General features: G+C 44.6%; 1 protein-coding gene across 1 annotated transcript in view; it reads left to right on the top strand.

The window, feature by feature from the left end:
* LOC115458037 (NXPE family member 3-like) overlaps nt 1-27,240 on the top strand; it is a 36,232-nt gene that overhangs the window by 7,065 nt on the left and 1,927 nt on the right. The window contains 2 exon segments of the mRNA XM_030187809.1: nt 10,382-10,452; nt 11,522-11,734. Coding sequence (XP_030043669.1) covers nt 10,382-10,452; nt 11,522-11,734 — 284 coding nt within the window.

Genomic DNA, 27,240 nt, shown 5'->3' with positions numbered 1-27,240 from the left:
CCTACCCTTACAGCTTATTTTTGCCTTACATTACAAATTAGATAGGCCCAGTTTTTATCATATATTATGTACACTTATCTTTCCTAATTAGTTTTCTTCTTTTACTACAGGTATGAATGAATTTATTTGTACTGTTTGCCCTTGTATTGTAGGCTTTCTTATTGTTACTGTTCCGCTCTAATGCTTTTGAGTTTCCTTCTCCTGGTTTGTTGAGTGGAAAATATATTGTCTAGTGAATGATGAACGTGGAATTTTTCACATTTTTTGTCCTGACTAAGGTGTTCCAACTAAAGGCTCTTTTTATGACTGTGCCTTTCCCAAAGAGCTTACATTTGTTTTGTTTTGCTTTGGAATATTTCGTTTTTCTCTCTATTTTTCTATCACTTCTATAGTAATTTTCAGGGGCTTTCCCCTAGGACATACTATACTTTTATTGTTTTCTTATATACCAGTGTCACGCTATAACCATTGGGTTTGATACCGATGTCTGGGACTCACATCCATCGAAGGTGCTCCTTCAATGGATGACGGTATCTCATTTATTAGATTTTGAGCAGACTTCCATTCCATTTTTCGGAGTGGCCTGCGGTTTTGGCATTATTGCCCATTTATGAATTACTTGTATAGATGACCGCGGGGTTAATAAAGAGACGTCTAACGACTTTCGTTGCGATTGTGTACAAGGTGATTCGGGCGTATCTAAATTCTTAAATGTATTTTGGTTGTTTGAATTGAGTAGAATCTTCAGTTGAATAGAGCAGAATCTTCAGTCTAAATTTTTACCTGTATATTTAAAATATCCGATGGAGGTTAGTCGAATTGAGCGGAATCTTCATTTGAATAGAGCAGAATCTTCCTAACCAGCGAAAATCCAGAGGGTATCTGTTCTCCCAGTTCAGGGAACTAATTTCGCAGTTTCCTGAGCACTTTCAGGGGTAGTAGTCTCCCCTCCTTTGAGGGTTCTACCATTGGAGCGAATCATGGCCAATGGAGCTGACTCTTGGCAGCTAGTAGAGCAGAATCCTAATTGTAGAAGCCTACCCTGGGGAACAGTTTTCTTTTATTAGAGTAGTATAGATACATAATAGCTGACACCATTTACTTTTTGTACTTTTTTCTTAAACTCTCCTTTCCTCTTTGTGACTGTCATTTGTCTGTTAATTTAATCTGCAGTAAAAGCGTTGAGCTTTCCGCTAATTAGTAATTTTTATTTTTGGGGTCCCTATGTTGGAGTACATTAGCAGATGCGTGAGTATGATTGTGTTATGTCTTTGCATGTTTTTGTAAACTGTTAGCACATTATCATTTCTAGGTCTCCTTGCTATCTCTGAAGCTGCCTTTTGAACCAGGTTCTAGGTCTGGTCAAAATATATATATTACTAATCTAGTTCATTTTTCTATAGCAAATTACAGGCCTGAAATTTATTTGTAGACCACTTGCTCGCTAGGTCCCGTTATTATATATATCATATCTTCCTCTCCGCACCCAATGCCAGATACTGGTGATCTGACATCTATTCAGATCTCTGGTAAGGACTTTCCGTCCGAAACCAACCTATTTTTACGGTTGACCTCCCTATACCACCGACAGTTCGGAAGGGCATAGTGATCCCACCAACTGTCCTCTTTCTCAATTGATTTTCTGCACTGGAGATTACATTGTACGAATCGTGAGTATATTTTTATTTATTGTATGTGTTGCTATTGAGTTTGCCTTTGTATACTTTCATAGCCTGTTAGATTAGCACTAATTTAAATATTTTATTTTACCAAATTTAGGATTAAGACTTTGTATGTGTATGAGTGTGATTTTCCTTTTCTTTTCTGTCTGTGTGCTGTGACTTGTGATTGGCTACTGGAATATTTATTTTTTTGTTTTAAAACCCTAAAGAATTCCTTAACCGTGTACAATTCCAATGATTAGTTTTGAACTACATCTAGGAATATCTTTCTTCTTCTGCTGAGTTTTAAGTTTTCTACGTATCAGGATTAGGTTACAGTTTTAATTTTACGTCTATATGTTCCTGTGTGTGTCCTGTGATAAATAGCATATATTAAACCAGCTATTTATTAGGGAATCATTTCTTTAGTTTTAAATTAGTGCTTTAAGGTTACTCGGAGAGATTGCCTATCAACTGCAGTGATAGTAAATCTCAAAGGAGTGTTTTGTTTCCAGGATTGTATATTATTTCATTTAAGCAATGTTTGTTTGATTTGTGATGTTAAATATCTGATTGTTTTTGATTTCTGATAAATTGCTTTCACTAGAAATGCAAGCACTTTATGACATTGTTTAAAATAACCAGTGCTGATGTTCACTTCCTGGCTTTTTATTGGGGATGTGTTCCGTAATAATGAATTAACTGTTTTAATTTTTCCTTTCACGTCTTATCTACTACTTTCAAACTTCCTTCCCTGCCTCTTAAAGATTTATAGTTTTAAGATATATTATTGTATAGAGTTCCAGCATTTTTGGTTCTCAATAGAGTTTAAAGATTAACCCTTGCATAACATAACTAACTGGTATATCCGAACTAAAGAAATTTAGGTTGCTATTATTTCAGAGCTATGTTCAGATAAGACTAGCTACAATTGCCAATTTCCTTTTTATTGAGAACCGTACCTCTGGAAGCAGATAAAGTAATAACCTTGTTTTCCTCTCCTGAAGTATTATGAACATATCATACTGGTCTTTCTTTCTGGTCAATTTATGCATTTATTGCATTAATAAAAATTGTTATTATATCCTTGAATTTTGAATTTTGCTAAGAAATGCCTCTACTTGTTTCCTGCTTATAAAGCTGCTCCTCCTCTGTATTTAAAATATACTCTAAATTGTAAATTGATTGCTGGGAATATATAAGCTTATTTTTAGCTATCTCTCTGAATGTGAATCTTCATATGCTGTTATAATTTAGGGCCCAAAATTGTGAAAGCATAGAAATGATCAAATTAAAATTTAATATAATTTTTATTTTCCAAATTGGCTGTGAACTATTACAGAGGACTATAGGTTATTGTCCTTCTCATTTGACCTATTTTAACCTTGTAAAGGTCACGTGAGAAGGCTTCATAGAAATATATAGTTGTTACATTTCTGATTTTGGCCTTTCTCTATCTTTTAAAATATCATGTTAAGGGCTGCATTTTCCTGGAACAGACTCTGACCACAATGTTTCCTCAGACTCTGCTGACTTCCTGTGCCAGCCACATGTAATATACAGAGAACATTTTTTTTTCATTTTATTATTCCTACTGGTAATTTGTGATATTATATATTGACACTATGCTCCACCTACTGATGCGCAAAGGAACTAACAATGCATTCTATAATCTATTCTTTCTAATGGTCCTATGCTGAGATTTGACCACTTGATTTTACTTCTTATATCACCTCTATTTATTAAGTCCTGTAGGTTGAGTGAAGACTGCTAATCCAATTCCTGATCTACCGCCTCTATTCTACTGCAACTGACCTCTAGCAAGAAAAAGGAGCAACCAACTTCCCCAATGAGAATTTTCTTTTGTCCAAATGATGTTATTAATTTAGACCTTCTTGGTTATGCTCTTAAATATTCTGCTGTATTGAATATTTTTGCAGGCTTCTCATCTTTTTCAGAACCTACATGTCACTATTACAACAGACAGCGATCGTGATTCCAGAAGATACTTCCATCACCTGGACTATTTATGAGTTTTAAATTTCTGCACATTGGTCTTCAACTTTGACTATGACTATTTGCTAATTGACCCTTCTTTCTGAATCATCTAACTCGTAAGTCCTGCTGGCCTCCTGCAGCTGAGGGCTCAACCCTTGGTGAATGGTAGTCATCGTAGGTGAAGATTCCATATCTATTGGCGATAGATTGCGACGCATTGCCCTCCATACATCAATAATTGAACATTTACCATCATCTCTAAATTCTAATTGTTTTTTTGTAGATACAATTTCATATATACTATTGTTATTTATGTAAATTGGCTTTTCATTATTGAACCCTTCTGGTTTCCCTTTTGTTTTTGCACTTAATTAGCACTGTTTTCTCTGTGTTTACATTGTCTTTCATGCCTATTCAATTCACACTGATTATGCCCACTAAGATATAGCAATGTATCATTCAGGCATACAGTCATGTTGCATATTCCTTTGACAACCTCTGACTCTTGATGAACTGTTTATGATGCTGCATGCCTAGAATAAAGACATGGAAAGATCCCAATTTGTACACCACAAGTACGTCTTCGAGATCTATCCAGGCCCAAATGATGTTAGATCCCCCAACCATCTCAAGACCAGCCACTTCCTTCAGCAAGCCAGCCTGAAAACCCAGCCCTGTTAGATCTCCGTCCAGATTCTTCAGCGCTTCCACCGCCTCAACCATGATCGATGAAAGAGAATTCAGAACTGATACTTAATTTGAGAATTACTGTTGCTGTTTATGGACATTATAGATTCATATTTTGTTTTATTTTCAGTTTAGCAGTTTAGCAGTAATCCTGTCTAGAAAAGGTTTTATTTTATTTTCCTATTATTTTCTTTATTGTTCTTTATTGTTCTAATTGTTTTTCTAAGAGTTTCCCTATTATTTCTGTTTAGGTAATTTAAAATTGAAGTTGATCTTGCTCAGATACAAGGGTAACATCAAACCCTAATACTGGCTAAGATATCATAATGTAGATGTAAACTCTGTTAGTATCAACCAGCTATGCAATTGTTTAACTCTGGTGTAGGCTTACTTACATTACATGTCTTTCTGTAGGTTTGACTAAGCTCCAAGTGGGGTAATGGATATATAAATTGCTTCCCATACTTCCAGGTCATTATGCATATGTCAAGATCCATGCATGACCTTTGTTACCATTTTTGCTGTATGAGGCAACCTCATACTTGTTATCCACTTATTAGTGCTCATGATTGGATGCCAATGATGAGTACTAGTAAGGTCCAGGAATCCCGACCTATTTAAGGATTCTGAATACCTATAACCTTAAACAGCAATCTGAATACTAACCACATATTTGTTGAGCCCATAACAATGCTTAATCAAAACCACTATTCCTTCTCAAGACCACTGAGATACATACATTAGATTATCTCCCCATGTACTATGCAACAGATACAATAGAAGTCATAGAAAAAACCTGAAAGTATTAGTATGATCCACCTGAAATTACTATTACCCGTATACATATACTTCGTGAGATTTTGTAGATGAACTCATGGTTTTGTCCCATTTACGCCTCAAGAGGGGTAATATCAAGATTAAGGCCCAAGGGGTTGAGTAATATAAAGGGAATTCCATATGCCCAGAAATATACCACCTAAGAATGAAGTTTTCTGTCTGGCATAATATCTGCTAGCAATCCATAAGAACAAAACTTGTCCCCTCGTTTGATAGCTTGCCACCTTCTGGAATGGATGATGACAAGCTTGACGAGCTTTGTGTCACCCCTCCTCAGAGGGGGTGACAAGTGGGGAATGTATAATTATACTACAGCAAGATGCCCACCGGAAGGGTGGAAGGCCAGATTTTAGGACTCAGGCTGTAAAAATACCAGCTAGGTTTAAAAATCTATGACTGGCTGAGCAAGGACTTGCTTTTCCTGTAAGTTAATATGTGTCCCCGCTTGGGATCCATCCACTGGAATAATGATGGGTCAATTTACATACCTTTAACAGCTAAAATAACTAAAGTACTGACTAGGCCAAATATCTGTAAAAAGCAGGTCTGAACCATGAGTTCTGACACAAACAGGTACAACTGTCACTTTAAATCAGATGAACAAAATGGAGTCTATTAGTTTTGTATAGAAGGCTACAGAGGTTATACAGGGTTCTTAAGATGGCGTGAAAAGTATTGCGACACAGACAGATGTGGAACTGTTATCTCAAAGCTTCTCAAAACATGCTGATAAGACTGTGTGGGAAAGTATCATCTCAGAAATTGAGAGCTAGGTATCTCACCATTGACTTCTATGGAGAGTTTGTGTATAAAAGAGGGGACAATTTGCCATAGCTTTGGACTCCTCCCCAACGCTTATCTCAGACGGCGAAGCTCTGTCCGGTTGTACCCAGAATCTGTCTGCTGAATGTACCTGATTAAAGTCTGTTGTGCAAATAAAATCCTTATTCCAAATGATGATTTGTGGGCTTAACTTAATGATGAAAGGCTGTAAGTATAAATGCTTTTGTTGCATCCAGCAGCTATCTCTCGCTGCATTATATAACTTGTAACCTAAATCCAGTTTGTCATAAGGCTGGTATCTATTCCTTGCCAGTGCTGAGAGGCGGACTAATGCGGGTCTCTTAGATCTAACGTCTCTCTCAGTGGCAACTCCTCTTAGAACTTCACAACCCCCTGATTGCCCCAGTTCTAGGGCTATTTAGAGATGGAGTCAGATTAAGGTCATTTAAGCCTTCTTGGGGGGGGGGCTTGGGACCCCTTAATTCTCAACAAGTCAAAGAGGCAACAGCACTGAACAGGCTTCTTCTTTCCTTTAGTAGCAGACACCACTGGCTGTCTTCTTCCTGGGCATCTACATGTTGTACCCTTCAAGGTTTCCATGCCAATATGAAGATGGACTTCAATCTGTTCTATATCAGAAACCCCAGTTTTCGGAATAATTTGTGTTGTCTGTTATTCTTTAGTTCTCACCCTCTGGGTAACATCTGTCCAGTACCTGATGCCATTACAATAGAGGAGCATAGGAGGCCCAGATGTCCACATGCAGTAGCTGTGGTCAAGGTCAGCTTGAGAATATCTGATGCTCTAGACAAAGCTTCATCTATGTACCCCCCTCCCTCCAATCCCATAGCATCTCCCCTAACTTTCCCTATCAACCAGGTATTCCACCATCTCCCTTTCACGTTTTTGCAACCCCCCCCCCCCCCCCCAAGTGTCCAGCATCTCCTCTTTCCTTTCCTTACCTCACCACATCAGGCATCCATCATCTGCACTTCTCTACCTCCCCCCCCAAGTGTCCAGTATCTCTCTCTTTCCCCTCTCCTATTCCCCTCCCAAAGGTGTCCAGAGTTCCCCCTTCTCTTCCTCCTGCCTCTATTGATGCTGCTGCCACCACCCTATCTCCATTTATGCCAGACCTCAAGCCTGCCTTGAAATGAAAGTAAGCTCAGCATTGTGCCTTCAAGCCAGTCCTGTTCCCTCTGACACAAAGTTTCTGTCATAGAGGAGAGGAACGCAGCAGGCCCTGAGTGTAAGCACCTAGGTCAGTGATGGCGAACCTTTCAGAGACCGAGTGCCCAAACAGCAACCCAAAATCTAATTATTTATCGCAAAGTGCCAACAGGGCAATTTAACCTGAATAACAGGTGCCGGTACTCATTATGGGCGGGACCACCACATGACTCCACCCCTATGATAGCCACACCCCTTACACCAGCCATGGTGCATATAAACAGACATCATTGAAAATATTATACTAGTATAGGAGAAAAAAATAACGTGATTTTTTCATTATAAATAATTTCTGTAAGCTGTTACAGCTCCAGTATACCCAGGGCAAAATAAGACCGCAGATGTAAATTCTCAAATTGGACATATTCCAAACACCCACCCATCCTCCCACCCAGCACCAGGCATCCCTCCCTCCCTCCCATCAGGCATCCCTCCCTCCCACCAGGCATCCCTCCCTCCCACCACGCACCAGGCATCCCTCCCTCCCTCCCTCCAGGAACCAGGCATCCCTCCCTCCCTCCCACCCAGCACCAGGCCGCCCGAGCTCGCCTGCCCGCCCCCCCTCCGAGCACCAGGGCCCCCCCTCTGAAATTTAAAAGTCATACCTGGTCGGGGTTAAGGCGGCAGCGGCAGTGAAAAGCGTGCTGGCTCGGTGCGCCTTCAGCCTTTCCTTTTGTCTCTCAAGCGCTGGTCCCGCCCTTGTGGAAACAGGAAATGAGGGCGGGACCAGCGCTTGAGAGACAGAAGGGAAGGCTGAAGGCGCGCCGAGCCAGCGCTTTTCACTGCCGCTGCCGACGCCGCCTTAACCCCGACCAGGTATGACTTTTAAATTTCGGAGGGGGGCCCTGGTGCTTGGAGGGAGGGAGGGCGGGTGACCTGGTGCTCGGGCGGCCTGGTGCTCGGTGGGAGGGATGGTGGCCTGATGCAGGTATGACTTTTAATCGGAGGGGGGCTGGAACTGGCTGAGGCAATGGTGCACGTGCCAACAGAGAGGGCTCTGCGTGCCCTCTCTGGCAAGCGTGCCATAGGTTTGCCATCACTGACCTAGGTGTTCAAAAGCTTGCCATCATGTGGACAGTGGTTTGATGCTCTGCTATTATCTTTCCAATTGTGCTGGTACCACACTGCCACTCCCTGAAATCTTTATTTATTTATTGGTCGCATTTGTATCCCACATTTTCCCACCAATTTGCAGGCTCAATGTGGCTAACATTGTTCTGTCATGGCAATCACCATTACAGAGTAAAAGATACAATTAATATTACATAGAGAACATGGGTGACATAATAGAATTAAGTAATCAGTATGCAAAGGTCATATTCGGAATAATAGATAAAGCGTTAATGCGATACAGTTCTTATGATAGATCGTTGGAGTATGCTTTGTTGAAGAGATGAGTCTTCAGTGATTTCCGAAAGATGATTAGATTGCGTATTGTTTTCACATCAAATGGTAGTGCATTCCACAACTGCGAACTCATGTACGAGAAACTGGACGCATGTATTAATTTGTACATTAGTCCTTTGCAGCTGGGGAAGTGGAGATTCAGGAATGTGCATGCTGATCTTTTAGTATTTAGTATCTTTAGTATCTTTTAGTATCCATCCTAGGCTGATAGCTAGTTGGCCTAGTGGTATGGCTGGCCCTAGTTGTGACTCCACTGCTTTCTTTTTCTGAAGGGCCACTTTGAATGCTTCTTAAAGCAGAATGATTTTGCCACCAGACAAATTTATTTTTTATCCTTTGGTGGGCCCATCCTAGCAAGCAAATCTACAATTTTCTACCATATTTCCTGTGATGTAGAATCTACATTTCTCTTGGGCTCTGCAGCTCCATGCTCAGACCTACACTGCTTGGGATCATATTCATCTTGCTCCTTATATCACTGTAACCCGAGTCTCACCGACCAGCTCAGTTGCCCCTTATCCGGGCCACAAACAGAATCTCTCCTTTCTTTACCAGCTCATTCCTCACTCCTCATTCAATCCTTCTCATTCAAGCTTGGAGACAGATAAAGATCCGAAAGGCTGTAGGATGTTAAGTTAGGCTTATTTCTGAGTATCCTCTACCAGTCCAAGAGCCATATTGTTTTTATTCTTTCTCTCAAAAGAAGATTCGGTATACCAAGGGATTTTAATTTTATGCAAAACTTTACTGAACTCTGCAACGGTAGTAATTCCAAACTTCAATTTCTTTTGGTTTAAGAGGTTTCGGTCCATCCAAGTCTATTGGTTACAATCTTATCCACTATTCAATGGGCTCCAAGCAGCCACTCAATCTCGGCACACCAAGGGATTGTAATTTTATGCAAAACTTTACTGAACTCTGCAACGGTAGTAATTCCAAACTTCAATTTCTTTTGGTTTAAGAGGTTTCGGTCCATCCAAGTCTATTGGTTACAGTCTTATCCACTATTCAACGGGCTCCAAGAAGCCACTCAATCTCGGCACACCAAGGGATTGTAATTTTATGCAAAACTTTACTGAACTCTGCAACGGTAGTAATTCCAAACTTCAATTTCTTTTGGTTTAAGAGGTTTCGGTCCATCCAAGTCTATTGGTTACAGTCTTATCCACTATTCAACGGGCTCCAAGCAGCCACTCAATCTCGGCACACCAAGGGATTGTAATTTTATGCAAAACTTTACTGAACTCTGCAACGGTAGTAATTCCAAACTTCAATTTCTTTTGGTTTAAGAGGTTTCGGTCCATCCAAGTCTATTGGTTACAGTCTTATCCACTATTCAACGGGCTCCAAGCAGCCACTCAATCTCCACTAAGATTCCGTAGATCCATTCCTTGTAAACAGGATTCCTTTGTGTTTATCCCACACACGTTTGAATTCCATTACCTTTTTCATCTCCACCACATCCCGCAGTGCTCACTTTTAAGCATATAAACGCATATCTACTGGGATATTATAGAAAGGAAAGTGGGTCCGTTCCAGGCTCTTTGTTTTAGCACTGCCCAGTACAGGATTTTAATCACATTAATGCAGCCCTTGGGTTTACGTGGTCATCACCTTGGGTGAATCTCTTCATAAAGATGGTTAAAAAATCCCAAGAAATAATTAAAATAAATAAATGTAGAGGACGTGTAATTGAATGTTATCTGTTGAGCTCTCGGATGGCTGCAGTACTGTGAGTCATCTCTCTCCTCTCTCTCTCTGTTTCTCTTTGATACCAGGAACGTAATAGATCAACAGCTCCCAGGGCAAATTCCTGTCATCCATGCCCTCGCTGGGACCAGCAGCCAAGGTAAGAATCTCAGAACCCCCCTCTGCCCTACATGTACCCTGTTTCGACAGGATCCACACTAATACACAGCTGTATGACTCAGGGAGAGGCAGTCGCCTAAATATTTAAACTGTGGACTACGAAACTTCCCATCAGATGACGGGCAATATTTCCAAGATCTCAGGAGGCTCAATTCACCCACAGCCGTTAAGCTTTTGGGTTTTACTAAATAGTATCAGAAGTGGAAATGTTCACCAGATGTTCTTCTCTCTCTCACAAACATACAATAACATATTCACTGAAATTTGAATATGGAATGTGGAGGAGGAAGAGCCAACCACACATGCTGCATTCATGTTATTCAATCTGCCCATGGACATCTATTCACCCAAATACAAGAGAACCATTTATTTGTATCAAGGCGTCTTCAGAGTAAGATAGTTACCTCTGCTCCAGACAGGGAAAAGAGTATTAGAATATTTTTAGTTCAGTCCTTTTTGCAGTTGTAGATCAAGGTGAGCTACATTTGGGAGAGGTGGGCATTTTCCTACCCACGGAGGTCTCATAATCTAAGGGCCTCTTTTATCAAACTACACCAGCGATTCCTACGGGGCATAGAGGCCAAAGAGGGTGATCGGACTTGCCCACGATCACAAGGAGCCACAGTGGGATTTGAACCCTGGCTTCTCAGCCTGCTGCTCTAAGCATTAAATAGGAAAACTGCCAGAGACACAGAGCACCCTTTGTTTTCTAGGGAAGTGAGTTTCCCCAATTTTAAAATGTTTTTATGCTTCACAAAAATAAGGGGGGAAAAAACAGATGAAACCTTAGATGTCCCCCCTCCCCATTTATTGGGACTGAAGTTTGTATTAGAATTCTTTTTCTTGTATTTGTTTTGGGGGACTGTCCTCAAATGGGGTTTATTTTGCAATTTGCACATATCATGACTGTAATGAGTAATAAATCCCAATAATTAAATAAATATCCAGTAGGAGGTTCACAGTGTATGTATCTTAGTAATGGAGACGATATCAAATCTTGGTGAAAAATGATTCCTTGAAAAATTCTAATTGAATTCTGCAATTCTCAGGTGAGTCGTTGCTACCCCTTTGCACACCGGGGCTGCTGATCCCAAATCCATCTGGATTCTATTATGACGACATCTGGACATCTCGGATCTGTGCCACCAAGAAGTTCCCCAAACCGGCCAATGTCACCAAGTGTCTGAGTGGGAAAGTGGTGTACATGTTTGGAGACTCGACCCTGCACCAGTGGTGGGAGTACCTTAACAGGTTTGTTCCATGTAAGTCAATAATTCCATCTCATTTCTCTCAGTAATAATAATTACCTCCTGTGATATGTCTGTATGGAAAAACAAGATCCTTCAGGTCATGTCTGTGTCCAAATGCTCTCCGAGTCCCTGCTCAGTTTACTGGGTCCATTCCATATTTTTAATGTACTCATCTACTGCATAGAGAAAATGACATACAAAGGTCAGGCTGTGTTATTTCTATCCCATCAGGTTATAAAGGCATTTGATAGAGCACCTATCACAGATCTTCATTTGGTTTTCCCTCCCAATGCTCAGAGAACAGTGCAGAAGCAAATGCTGCCTTTAATGCTTGAAACTTACCACCAGCTTGGGGGTGGCATTGAAGGTTTTCAAGAGAGGATTTCTTCAGAATTTCTCACTTTAAACTGCTGGTGTTGTCTTCTTTTAGATGCAGAAGGAAGCCTGCCCGTGCTTTCTATAAATGCTGATAGTGAGAAACAAATGTGTGGGAGTCCGAGCAAAACAGAAACTGCGCTTAAATATGAGTCTCTCAAGTGAAATCCATTTTTGAAAAGCTTATATTTAAAGGCACAGAAGAATGGCGCTAATGTGTGACTACTTGGGAAAAGACACAAAAGCTGTGCTTACTGCAAAACCCTTGTTCATATATGTCAGGCATGTTTCTCCTCCTTGCATTTGGTTTTATAGTGCGCATATAATTTGAATGCCATTTCCTTTGAGGATTGAAGAACTAGGTTTCTGTGCTGTTCTTGTGTAAGGGGGTCTGTGCTGTTGGGTCCTTCAAGTGGTAAATCTCCTGCCCTAGGGTGGTTCATCCCTGATCTCTTTTGAATTGCGTCACAGGCTAGAGGAGTGGCCTAGTGGTTAGGGTGGTGGACTTTGGTCCTGAGGAACTGAGTTCAATTCCCACTTCAGGCACAGACAGCTCCTTGTGACTCTGGACAAGTCACTTAACCCGCCATTGCCCCATGTAAGCCACATTGAGCCTGCCATGAGTGGGAAAGCGCAGGGTACAAATGTAACAAAAATAAAATAGATACTATTGGAGATTCTACATGGAATGTTGCTACAATTTACTAATGCTCTATGGGGACTTTTCCTTTAGGAAGCCGTCCAGACCTTTTTTAAACCCCGCTAAACTAACCGCCTTTACCACATTCTCTAGCAATGAATTCCAGAATTTACACGTTGACTGAAGAAAAATGTTCTCTGATTTGTATTAAATTTACTGCTTTCTAGCTTCATCATATGCCCCCTTTTTTTAGAGGTGTCTAGGAAAATGCCTAGTCACTGCCTGGGGTGGTGGCAGAAGGGGCACATAAAGAATTTATTTCCAACTTTATTCAGTATTTACTAACCCGCCCTATGGATGCCGTCAGGGCGGTTTACAGTCTACAAAAGGAGAAGAGAGGAGACCAAGTAGGGAGATATGAAAGACATGATACAATAAGGGTAATAATGGGAAGAAATACAATTGTGATCGTAGAGAGGGGTGGGGTAGAACAATAACGGTGCTTTATGGCTAACAGCCCACACCAGCTGGGCGAGAGGAATTAGTGATAAGCATCTTCAGATAGGTAAGTTTTGAGGTCAGTCTTAAATTTAGATACAGATGGTTGAAGTCTTAATGACTGAGGAAGAGCATATTGGGTGAGACCAGAGCCAGGGCCAACCTTAGGGCTGGAAGGCCAGGCAAGCAAGGCATCAGATTTCCATTCACATAAACATCCAGACCACACCATGAAGTAACCTTTACTGCACTGTCAATTGGTGAAACACAGGAATATTGAAAAAAACAAAAAAGTCCATTCGAACACCAGCGTATTTATAGTGGATATCCATCTGTCTTGCTCACACGTCTTAAAACGTTAAGGCTATTCAGATAGTTATCATCACAGTTCAGTAAAATGTCACACTTGAACAAGCTGATGGTGGTCACACACGTTCATTAACAGATACCTTTGCTGCTTTAGCCTGGTACAGTGAAAGATGTTACTCTTATTTTCTTAAATTTTCCTCCATCTTGCGGTTTAGATCCGCGGGATGCACAAGGTCCACATGATCCACGTTTTACCCAAACCCCCATAAACGTAGGATCCCACAGAAGTGGTGTATGGGCTGCCTGGGTGGTAAGCTAAGTGTCCTGAAAATCTCCTTCCTCCTTCCCAAATGAGACTACACAGGGTGAGAAGGGTCACCACACCCCCTCACTAGAGCAAACCAGTACTGGGGTTCAGATCTGTCACTTGCCCCAGCCTCTGAATCCTTGCTCTCGCAAATGCCGTGAATGTCTAACCAGTTGGGTATAGACAGGCTGATTCTCTCTTTCTCATCGGGGCCAGCTGCAGGCGTTGGCAGGAATGGGGCTGTCCGTTAACAGGTATGATCAGTAGTGGGAGAGCTTCCAAAGACAAATTTTTGGTAGCAAAGTCAGAGTTTAAATCTTACTAGCAAACACCCTTTCAGAAGGTCCAACTCCTCCCTGTTTCTAGGCTCCCTTCCAGAGAAACTGCTCTAATCCTGGATCTGGGCACTAGAACAGGTCTAGGAATCAAACAGGAAAAAAAACAGCCAGTCAGACGTGCAGCCTACAGACCCTCCGTCTGCAGATGGCTTAAAAAACAAAACAAAGCCACCATCCATTAATTCTTATGGGCTGACAGAAAAAAAATGGCCGCCAGCCACCAGCTAGATACAGACACTGATGGTCTGTTAGGAGCAGAAAGGGGAGAAATACAGCCATATACCATATATTTTCCCTTACTGTTGCATATACATATTAAGGTCACTTCTCATACATCTTTCGGCACAAATCCCATACCATTTTCCTTCCTCTGAACTGCTTCAAATCTTTTTATGGCTTTAACAAGATATGTGAAAAGAAATCCGCTGGCAGGCCGAGAACTCAAAATGCCCCACGATAAATATAACAGTACAAAGACAGTGGGAGAGCGACCAAGGATACCAAAGACAGGAAGATGTTCCTTAATAAAAGAGTTTATTTGGAGTATGAAGTCTTCATACTCCAAATAAACTCTTTTATTAAGGAACATCTTCCTGTCTTTGGTATCCTTGGTCGCTCTCCCCCTTTCTGTACTTTAACAAGATAGGGCCAGGGGCGTAGCTACGGGTGGGCCTGGGTGGGCCCAGGCCCACCCAATTTCGGCCCAGGCCCGCCCACCCAAGCACACACACTGCAGCAGCAGCAGCGCATACCACGGAGACGGCACCCGTTCGCACTCTGGCTCAGCTCTCTCCAGGTTCTGAGGCCCGCCCACCGGTGCCTCCCGTGGCCTTTTCGCTGCCTCTCAGAAGAAGCCCATGGGGGGAGCGGTCATACCACCTTCGGTAGCGTGGAGTCCGTCGGCTGTTCGCCGCACTTGTCCGTTACACCCCCCCTCCCCTTCCGCTAGGGCGCTTGAACTCTCCAGAGACACGTGCTCCTTGGGTCATGCGGGAGCAGCAGGACTACGACGAGGTGACCGGCTTCCTGGGCCAGTGGGGACCCGTCCAGCAGCTCATTTTCTTCCTGCTCAGCATCATCCCCAACGGCCTCAACGGCATGTCCGTGGTGTTCCTGGCCGCATCTCCCGAACACCGTTGCCTGGTGCCGGCCACCGCTAACCTGAGCGAGGCGTGGAGGAAGGTTAGCGTCCCTAAGAAGATGGTGGACGGGGTGGCGGTGGACAGCATGTGCTGGTGGTACCGGCTGCTCAATTTCTCTGCCCAGGGGCTGCTGCCAGGGCTGGACGTGAACGTGTCCGAGATAGAGACAGAGAAATGCCTGGACGGATGGACGTACAGCATGGACGTGTATCGCTCCACCATTGTAACAGAGGTATGTGCTGGGACAGCAGGTGATTGTGTTTGTGTTGAACGCTGCACAGTGATATAATAGAAACAGCGACATGATGCACCAGGAAACACACACGTACAGATTGTCCATTACCACATTATAGCTTTTTTTTTTTTTAACTCTTTATTTATAAGTTTTTCATTTACATCAAACAATATAAAGATTGGCAATATCAGAAAAATCAAATAAAGGAATATGCATTTATATCATTACTTACAGAAAATAATAATTCAAATTTTGACCTCAATAAGTTGAATCAAAATACTAGGAAATATTTATATCAGGAATTAATAATAATAAACAAAATTGTTTAAACGGAGGAGACATAACAGATATCTGCAGCCAACTAAACAGCATTTTTAATTAGGGAGGCAAGTCTCCAGGTGAATTAACACTGTCCTTGGAATCAATAAATTCTAACAGCTTCGAGGGAGTAAAGAATATATAATTAACCGATTCAAAAGTAATATAACATTTGCAAGGAAATTTTAGCAAAAAAGTAGCACCCAGTTTAAGAACTCTAGTTTTATAAATCAGAAATTCTTTTCTCCTCTTTTGCGTACTCCTTGCCAAATCTGGAAAAATTTGTATCTTTTGGCCCAAGAAGACATCATTTAAATGGCGAAAATATAGTCTCAGGATATTATTTCTGTCCATTTCCAGTGCAAAAGTCACAATAAGTGTTGTTCTCTCTGTAATAGTTTCCAGAGAGTTCTCTAGAAATTCTGTCAGATTTAAATCTGGAGTAGATGGCGGTTGCTCCTTTAAAGGTTTAGAAACACCCGAGATATACTGAGTTCTCGTTATAGGGGGATAACCCTCCATTGGAATTCCCAATATTTGGGTAAAATATCTTTTCAACATATCTATAGCTGTAACTAGAGGTGATTTTGGAAAATTTATTAACCTTAAATTATTCCTTCGAGCATTATTTTCCAAATTTTCTCATTTCTTTTCCTGTATTCCTTTTTCTTTAATTAAGGAGACCGTTAGATTTTGAAGTTTTCCAACCTCAACTTCCATCTTTAAAACTTTTTCTTTTTGTTCCTGAAAATTATTAGACAGATTTTCAGAAGTTTGTTTTAATTCCTTAATTTCACCCTTAATAGAGGTATTCATTTGAAGTAAAGTGTTATTGACCCCTTGAATTGCATCCCATAATGAGTTCATAGTCACCACTGCTGGTCTCTGTAGTCCTCCGTTACTCCCGGTAGTGGAACCTCGGGCGACAGGGGCATCGACCTGCAACTGCTCCTGCACTGCTGTTTCCTTCCCCGGGGTTGAGGTACTCGAAGGTCCTCCTCCCAACGGCGTTGCGAATACCGCTTCCAACTGCCGTGGTCCCTCGGGTAACCTTTCACTTCCGGGCTGTGGAGGGGCAGTGTAAGAAGGAGGGCTCAACGTCACTCCTTCAATGCTGCGGTCCGTGCCCAAAGAGGTCGAACCCGTCAAAGCAGTCATCTGTTCGCCATGGATCCCAATTCCAAAGCTCTCCAAAGTTGCTTGTCGAGAGATTGGCGTCGTCGGCGGAACCACGGAGGTAGGAACCGCCGTCTTCCCCTTTCTTTTCCCCATCTTAACGTCGGAGAAAGAACTTCCCTCGCTAGTTTAACGATGGGTCTCAGGAGCTTTGGGAGCACACATCTGTTTCTGACGCCATCTTGATTCACTTCTTCTCCACCACATTATAGCTTTGCATGTAGTTGAAATGATTGCAGTGCTGTGGGTAAAGGGCTATGTCTGAGCCTGTATATCAATCTTGGAGCTCTTTTACTAAGCTATAGTAAGCAGCTAGTGCAGGGTTTATTTCGTGGTGGACAGTGTGGATCCATGCTAATATCTCCTGCGCTAAAAAGGCAGCCATCGTTGTAAAAATATTGCTGGCTGTCATGAGTGCTGATAGTAGTATGTGCATCTGCCCTACGGGTAGTCTGATTATTTACAGAAACTTTCAAACAGTGTTTCTAGAGACTGTCATGTAGCTTTCCTTCAGTGGACACTCAATCACTCAAAACAGTGGAGAAAAAAAAAAGACCTCAGCAAGTCAATAACTGCTTCTTAACCAGCAGTGCAGACATACCAGCCATGGGAGGTCAGAAAAAAACTCCACTAATGGTCAACTGTATGGGAAGAAGAAATGGCAATAACAATTCAGAACAGAACAGTAATGTCAGCTATGGAGATGACTTCAGTTTCTCAATATTTTCAAATTATATTTTTTTCAAACACTACTTATCCAGATCCTTCCAATGCGTAGCTGTTACACATCCCAAGGAATCCTCATTTCACATCTGCTGCTTTAGGGGATTGATTAATTTCCCTTGACCACAGCGATCTTCAATAGGGCAGTGTATGGGAGGCGGGGATAGTGCTGGGCAGACTTATACGGTCTGTGCCAGAGCTGGTGGTTGGGAGGCGGGACTGGTGGTTGGGAGGCGGGGATAGTGCTGGGCAGACTTTTACGGTCTGTGCCAGAGCTGGTGGTTGGGAGGCGGGGATAGTGCTGGGCAGACTTTTATATAGTGCCCACCCATATTAGCTCTGGGCCCACCCAAAATGTCAGGTCTGGCTACGCCACTGGATACGGCCTCCAAAACTAAACACAATACTCTAAGTGAGGCCTCACCAACAACTTCTACAGGGGCATCAACACCTCCTTTCTTCTGTTGGTTATGCCTCTCTCTTTGCAGTGTAGCATTCTTCTGGCTAAGGCCACCACCTTGTCACACTGTTTTATCACCGTCAGATCCTCAGACACTGTCACCCCAAGGTCCCTCTCCCTGACTGTCCATATCAGTCTCTCACCTCGTGGAATGCCCCTCCAGCGGGAGGTGGAGGAGTTGAAAACGGTGATGGAATTCAAACATGCATGGGATAAACACAAAGGAATCCTGTTTAGAAGGAACGGTACTGCGGAATGTTAGCGGAGATTGGGTGGCAACACCGGTAATTGGGAAACAAAACGGGAGCTGGGCAGACTTCTACTGTGACTGTCTACGCCCTGATCGTGACTGAATAGATAAGGAATGTGCTTGAATGTAAATTTTAAGGGGCTTCAACATTAGCTTCAGAACTTTTAGTACAAGAACAGTGCTGGGCAGACTTCTACGGTCTGTGCCCTGAGAATGACAAGGACAAATCAAACTCGGGTATACATATAAAGTATCACATACCATGTAAAATGAGTTTATCTTGTTGGGCAGACTAGATGGACTGTTCAGGTCTTTATCTGCCGTCATTTACTATCCTGCTTATTTTCGAAAGAGATGGCCGGCCATCTTCCGACACATATCGGGAGATGGCCGGCCAGTGCTGGGCAGACTTCTACGGTCTGTGCTCTGAAAAAGACAGGTACAAATCAAGGTAAGGTATACACAAAAAGTGGCACATATGAGTTTATCTTGTTGGGCAGACTGGATGGACCATGCAGGTCTTTTCCTGCCGTCATCTACTATGTTACTATGTTACATATCGGGAGATGGCTGGCCATCTTCCAGGGCCGGCCAAATCGGTATAATCGAAAGCCGATTTTCACCAGCCTCAACTGCTTTCCATCGCAGAGCCGGCCAAAGTTCAAGGGGGCATGTCGGCAGCGTACCGAAGGCGGGACGGGGGCGTGGTTAGGAGATGGCCGGCTTCAGCTGATAATGGAAAAAAGAAGGCCAGCCCTGGCGAGCATTTGGCCGACTTTACTTGGTCCATTTGTTTTTAGGACCAAGCCTCAAAAAAGGTGCCCCAAAGCACCAGATGACCACCGGAGGGAATCGAGGATGACCTCCCCGTACTCCCCCAGTGGTCACCAACCCCCTCCCACCCCCCCAAAAAAAATTTAAAACATTTTTTGCCAGCCTGAAATGTCATACCCAGCTCCCTTACAGCAGTATGCAGGTCCCTGGAGCAGTTTTTAGTGGGTGCAGTGCACTTCAGACAGGTGGACCCAGGCCCATCCCCCCTACCTGTTACACCCACCCGAAACCCACTGTACCCACATGTAGGTGCCCCCCTTCACCCATAAGGGCTATGGTAGTGGTGTACAGTTGTGGGGAGTGGGTTTGGGGGGCTCAACATGCAAGGGAACGGAGCAATGCACCTGGGAGCTATTTTTTGTCCACTGCAGTGCCCCCTAGGGTGCCCGGTTGGTGTCCTGGCATGTCAAGGGGGCCAGTGCACTACGAATGCTGGCTCCTCCCATAACCAAATGCCTTGGATTTGGCCGTGTTTGAGATGGCCGGCATCGGTTTTCATTATTGGCAAAAACCGGGGCTGGCCATCTCAAACCCGACCAAATCCAATGCATTTAGCCGGCCCCAACCGTATTATCGAAATGAAAGATGGCCAGCCATCTTTTTCGATAATACGGTTCGGGACAGCTGTCTGTGGCGCCGGCCATATAGACGGACGGCCATATACAGTGGGGGAAATAAGTATTTGATCCCTTGCTGATTTTGTAAGTTTGCCCACTGACAAAGACATGAGCAGCCCATAATTGAAGGGTAGGTTATTGGTAACAGTGAGAGATAGCACATCACAAATTAAATCCGGAAAATCACATTGTGGAAAGTATATGAATTTATTTGCATTCTGCAGAGGGAAATAAGTATTTGATCCCCCACCAACCAGTAAGAGATCTGGCCCCTACAGACCAGGTAGATGCTCCAAATCAACTCGTTACCTGCATGACAGACAGCTGTCGGCAATGGTCACCTGTATGAAAGACACCTGTCCACAGACTCAGTGAATCAGTCAGACTCTAACCTCTACAAAATGGCCAAGAGCAAGGAGCTGTCTAAGGATGTCAGGGACAAGATCATACACCTGCACAAGGCTGGAATGGGCTACAAAACCATCAGTAAGACGCTGGGCGAGAAGGAGACAACTGTTGGTGCCATAGTAAGAAAATGGAAGAAGTACAAAATGACTGTCAATCGACAAAGATATGGGGCTCCACGCAAAATCTCACCTCGTGGGGTATCCTTGATCATGAGGAAGGTTAGAAATCAGCCTACAACTACAAGGGGGGAACTTGTCAATGATCTCAAGGCAGCTGGGACCACTGTCACCACGAAAACCATTGGTAACACATTACGACATAACGGATTGCAATCCTGCAGTGCCCGCAAGGTCCCCCTGCTCCGGAAGGCACATGTGACGGCCCGTCTGAAGTTTGCCAGTGAACACCTGGATGATGCCGAGAGTGATTGGGAGAAGGTGCTGTGGTCAGATGAGACAAAAATTGAGCTCTTTGGCATGAACTCAACTCGCCGTGTTTGGAGGAAGAGAAATGCTGCCTATGACCCAAAGAACACCGTCCCCACTGTCAAGCATGGAGGTGGAAATGTTATGTTTTGGGGGTGTTTCTCTGCTAAGGGCACAGGACTACTTCACCGCATCAATGGGAGAATGGATGGGGCCATGTACCGTACAATTCTGAGTGACAACCTCCTTCCCTCCGCCAGGGCCTTAAAAATGGGTCGTGGCTGGGTCTTCCAGCACGACAATGACCCAAAACATACAGCCAAGGCAACAAAGGAGTGGCTCAGGAAGAAGCACATTAGGGTCATGGAGTGGCCTAGCCAGTCACCAGACCTTAATCCCATTGAAAACTTATGGAGGGAGCTGAAGCTGCGAGTTGCCAAGCGACAGCCCAGAACTCTTAATGATTTAGAGATGATCTGCAAAGAGGAGTGGACCAAAATTCCTCCTGACATGTGTGCAAACCTCATCATCAACTACAGAAGACGTCTGACCGCTGTGCTTACCAACAAGGGTTTTGCCACCAAGTATTAGGTCTTGTTTGCCAGAGGGATTAAATACTTATTTCCCTCTGCAGAATGCAAATAAATTCATATACTTTCCACAATGTGATTTTCCGGATTTAATTTGTGATGTGCTATCTCTCACTGTTACCAATAACCTACCCTTCAATTATGGGCTGCTCGTGTCTTTGTCAGTGGGCAAACTTACAAAATCAGCAAGGGATCAAATACTTATTTCCCCCACTGTAGATGGCCGGCGCCGTTCGATTATGCCCCTCCATGTTACCTCCTAGCACATATGGTTCCCTTTTCTACTCTCCAAGTGCATCATTCTGCACTTCACATTAAATTTTAACTGCGAAACATTAGCCCATTCTTTTCATTTTTGCAGATCACTTCTCGTGTTGTCTACTGTTGCAAATCTTGGTATCATCCACCAAAAGACAAACTCTTCTTTCTAACCCTTCAGCAATGTCCCGCACCAATCCTTGAGGCACTCCCACTATTCACCTATCTTTCGTCTCAGTGAATTCCATTAACCAGCAGTCTCTGATGTCTGTCACTCAAACAGTTTCTAATCTAGTCCACCACGTTGGGTCATTCTACGAGGAACTGTGTCAAAGGTTTTCCTGAAATCCAAGTAGAAAACATCTAACGCATGTCCTCGATCCAGTTCTCTGGTCACCATAGGCGTAGACTTGGGGGGGGGCGAGGGGGGGCAATGCCCCCCCAAATGACGACGAGGCGCCGCCACGCCATTAGTTAAAAAAAAAAACACATGCAGGCACGCGCTCCTCTCCGTCCGCTTGGCTTCCCTGCCCTCTCTGTCTGCGTCCCGCCTTCCTCTGACGTCAGAGGAAGGCGGGACGCAGACAGAGAGGGCAGGGAAGCCAAGCGGACGGAGAGGAGCGTGTCCGTCTACCCCTCTCTCTACCTCCCTCCCTCCGGCGCAGGCAGCAGTCTTTTCCAGCGTTCCTGGCAGCGGTAGCGATGTACACGCTGCCTTCGGCTCTGCCCCAAAGCTTTCTCTTCAAGTTCCTGTTCCCGCATAGGTGGGAACAGGAACTTGAAGAGAAGGCTTCCGGGGCAGACCGAAGGCAGCGTGTACAACGCTACCGCTGCCAGGAACGCTGGAAAAGACTGCTGCCTGCGCCGGAGGGAGGGAGGAAGAGAGGGGGTAGACGGAATCACGATCTTGGACCTCAAGGGGGGGGGGCAATAGAAGGAAGATGGATGGAACTGGGAGGGGTGGGGAGCAGAGGGATGAACCAGGAGATGGATGGGATTGGGAGAGGGAAGGAGCAGAAGATGGATGGGACGGAGGGATGGTGAGCAGAGGGAAGGAGCAAGAGATGGTTGGGACTGGGAGGGGTGGGGAGCAGAGGGAAGGAGCAAGAGATGGTTGGGACTGGGAGGGGTGGGGAGCAGAGGGAAGGAGAAAGAGATGGTTGGGACTGGGAGCGTTGGGAGCAGAGGGAAGGACCAGGAGATGGATTGGACTGGGAGGGGTGGGGAGCAGAGGGAAGTACCAGGAGATGGATGGGATTGGGACAGGTCAGGCATAGCAGAGGGAAGGAGCAGAAGATGGATGGGACGGAGGGATGGTGAGCAGAGGGAAGGAACAGAAGATGGATGGGACTGGGAGGGGTGGGGAGCAGAGGGAAGGAGCAAGAGATGGATGGGACTGCGAGGGGTGGGGAGCAGAGGGAAGGAGCAGGAGATGGATGGGATTGGGAGAGGTCAGGCACAGCAGAGGGAAGGAGCAGAATATGGATGGGACGGAGGGATGGTGAGCAGAGGGAAGGAACAGAAGATGGATGGGACTGGGAGGGGTGGGGAGCAGAGGGAAGGAGCAAGAAATGGATTGGACTGGGAAATGAGGTGAGCAGAGGGAAGGAGCAAGAGATGGATGGGACTGGGAGGGTGGGGAGCAGAGGGAAGCCTACTGGAAAGAAGACACTGCATAAAACAGAAGACACTGGGACCAAAGCGAATAGAAAAACTAAATGATCAGACAACAAAGGTAGATAAAAGTATTTTATTCATAATTTATTAATTGAAATATGTGAGCTTTTTGAAATGTGCATCTGTGATATTTTGCCTGTAAATTTCAATTCCTTCCTCCATATTAGCATATTCATTTGCATATGTATATATGCAAATGATATGCTAATATGCTCCGCCCATTCTTTGCCCCCCCAAATGAAACAGTCAAACTACGCCTATGCTGGTCACCCAGTCAAAGAAAATCGATCAGATTCGTTTGGCAGGATTTTCCTTTGCTAAACCCAATGTTGCTTTGGATCTTACAGCCCATTAGATTCTAGAAAGTAGTTCACTATCCTTTCCTTCAGCAGCGCTTCCAATACTTTTCTAACCACTGAAGCAGGGGCGTAACCAGACCTTGATGGGGGAGGGGGCAGAGCCCAAGGTGGGGGGGGGGCACATTTTGGATGGCCTCCCCGCTGCCGCCCTCTCGCTGCCACCTCTGCCGCGCTGCCACCATCTCTGCCTCCCCTCCGCCGTTGCTCCCCCCCCCACCACCACCGCTGGAAGGTACCTTAAGGCCGGCGGGGGTCTCCAACCCCCGCCAGCTAAAGCTTGTGTCCCGCACCGGTCTCACATTGCCTGGCCGGCCCCCTGTTCTGTTTTCAGCACCGTGCATGCTCAGTTTCATTAAAACAAGCATGCACGGCGCTGAAAACAGGGCAGGGTGCCAGGCAATGTAAGACCAGCGCGGACTAAACGCCTTAGCTGGCGGGGGTTGGGGACCCCCACCAGCCAAACGGGGGGCCCCGGAGCCAATTTGGGGGAGGGTCCAGGCCCCCATGGCCCCCTAGCTACGCCACTGCACTGAAGAAAGGTTTCCAGCCTGTAGTTTTCCACTTCTTTTGAGAAGCAGGACCACTATTGTCCAGTCCCGCGGAGTCTCTCCGGTCTGTTACTTGTCCCTTGGTCCTTGAATCCTTTCTCCTTTAGCAAGTGCCTTTTACTCCCAACTCATGGGAGTGCAGCAGGCTGATTCTGCATTCAAGATTTCTGCATCAGGTGGGACAGGAAGGATCTCCCTCTTGGCATGGGTCAAAGGCAGGAGATGGAACCCAAGACAAATTTCGCAGGCAAACAGGGAGAAGGTAGTGACGGCAGCTGGCCTTGCTGAGTTTAAAGGGGATCTGGACAGATTTCTGAAGGAAAAGCCCATTGATCGTTATTAAATTTTGGGTTTTTTGCCAGGTTCTTGGGGCCTGGATTGGCCGCTGTCGGAGACAGAGTGCTGGGCTTGATGGACCTTTGGTCTTTTCCCAGCGTGGCAGTGCTTATGTGCTTATGAGCTTATAACAACTAGCCCACTAGCCCTTCCCCCAAATTATATTTACACTTCTATTATTTGTTCAATTTCCAGAGGCTTCTAGAGCGGCACCCTCCCCTTCCCTCCTCAACCCTCTTTCTCATGTTTACCTTATTTTTTTTCCTTTCCAAAAGGCGACAGCGGCAGCGATTCCCTTAGGCTACCCTGCGCCGACACTGGCCTCTTCTCTCTACTGTGGCCCACCTCTTGACGTAGCTTCCTGTATCCTCAGAGGTGGGAAGCAGTAGAGCGGCCAGTGTCGTCAGCACCGCGGCAGGGCAGCCTATGGGAGTTTCTGCCTCCTTTTGAAAAAAAAAAAAAAAAATAAGGTAAACACAGGGAAGAGGGTTGCGGAGGCAAGGGGGGGGAGATGCCAGACCGGATGGAGGTGGGAGCAGTATCTCATCCCTACCTCTGGCAGCACATTGCCTTGGACCTCCCCTGCCTGGGGAGGGGGGGGGGGGGGGTTTAGTCAAAAAGTTGGCAGCCCTAGCTGGGAATCACAGATCACACATACACAGGGAGCCCAAGGCTCTTAAAGAGGAATTTAACATCTTTTCAAGAGATACAAAGCCAGAAGACTTGTCAGGGGTAAGTCCTGCCTGCAGGGCTATCAATCCATGTACTAGAGGGATGGAAGAAGATTTGTCATAGTGATACCATGATTCTCACTTTCTCCTCTCTCATGCTAATCCATGAAGAAGGGAAGGGGATTTAGTTTAGGATTCAGTATCTAACCCTGGACTCAGCTTCCAGAGGCAGCAAAGTGAGTTGCACTCAGAGGATTTATCAGCCCGTAGTCTGAAGCCAACAGAGCCCTGTTTAGAAACAGCCAAGGACCTGTATTTCTGGTTGAACTGTGAAAACTGAGGCATATTTGTGGCACCTGTTTTAGCAAAGAAAGTCAACACACATGCTTACACCAGCTCTGAATCAGGTGCAAACGGGACACCTACGTTTGTGTAGTCAGACATGTATTTTGTAACTCACGCGCGTTTTGTCAGAACTCCACACCAGCTCTGCACAACTTCCATCTCCAGGACACCTAAGCATGTCAGTAGCACAGTGTGGTTTTAATTATATAAAGGCTGCTCTATCCCCTCCCAATTAGCATGAACCAGCCATTCTGAACCTGCTGGAGGGGTAACAGAAACCAATGCTAATTAAACAGGATATAAGAAAGTATTTTCTTTTTATTTGCTTACCAATTACAAATTCAATATTTTCTCATGACACAATTATACAGCAACATAACTAGATGTTAGTCTGTGCTCATCTCCAACATATTCTTCTTAGAGGATATGGAGGAGTGGCCTAGTGGTTAGGGTGGTGGAATTCCTGGCACAGGCAGCTCCTTGTGACTCTGGGCAAGTCACTTAACCCTCCACATTGAGCCTGCCATGAGTGGGAAAGCATGGGGTACAAATGTAACAAATAAATAAAAAATATACCTATTTCACACAATAGTTCCTTCTTCTGCAAGACTGTCTTTCTCAGAGCTTATCTGATTTCCAGGGATCTGGTTCTTTTAAGCTGTTAAGGCAACATTCTTTTGCTGCTTGTCTGCCCCCTAAAGGTACCATAAATTCCAGGGACCATAATTTCCAGAGCTGTACAGACTTTTTCAATCTCTAACCTTTTTAACCCTATTCCATAATGCATAACTTGTACTCATAATTTCTTCAAGTAAATAACCCCAGACTATTTTAGAGGTGCAAAAAAGCCTAATATAATTATCCCAGTGTGTCTTACTAACCAGTACAGCTCTTATCTTTACAGCCTATAAACATAAACATAGTAGATGACGGCAGAAAAAGACCTGCACGGTCCATCCAGTCTGCCCAAGAAGATAAATTCATATGTGCTACTTTTTTATTTGTACTGTCCTCTTCAGTGCACAGACCGTATAAGTCTGGCCAGCCCTATCCCCGCCTCCCAACCACCAACCCTGCCTCCCACCACCAGCTCTGGCACAGACCGTATAAATCTGCCCAGCACTATCCCCACCGCCCAACCACCAGCCCCGGCACAGACCGTATAAATCTGCCCAGCACTAGCTCCGCCTCCCAACCACCAACCCCGCCTCCCACCACCGGCTCTGGCACAGACCATGTAAGTCTGCCCAGCACTATCCCTGCCTCCCACCACCGGCTCTGGCACAGACCATGTAAGTCTGCCCAGCACTATCCCTGCCTCCCACCACCAGCTCTGGCACATACCATATAAGTCTGCCCAGCACTAGCCCTGCCTCCCAACCGCGCAGCAAAATGTGTCTTCCTCTAATAAGAACTTTCTTTGTTCTCACATACAGTGGGATTGAATCGTTGTCTAGATTTGAGCTCTGGGTACTGTCCAGCGGCACAGTTTTATGTAAAGGTTCACAATTCAATTATTATTTAAAATAAATCTCCTCCACCTGCCTTGTGGTTTGGGGTTTTTTCTAAAAAATTGCTCTGTGGGAATTAAAGGAGTCCTTTTACTAAGGTGCGCTGAAAAATGGCTTGCGGTAGTACAGGCACAGGGTTTTAGGCGCGTGCCAATCCATTTTACAGCG

This window comes from Microcaecilia unicolor, chromosome 14 (genome assembly GCF_901765095.1).
Source record: "Microcaecilia unicolor chromosome 14, aMicUni1.1, whole genome shotgun sequence".
In the NCBI taxonomy this organism is placed as follows: domain Eukaryota; kingdom Metazoa; phylum Chordata; class Amphibia; order Gymnophiona; family Siphonopidae; genus Microcaecilia; species Microcaecilia unicolor.
Note: the sequence above shows the minus strand (reverse complement) of the source record. Positions and strands in the feature narration are given on the sequence as shown.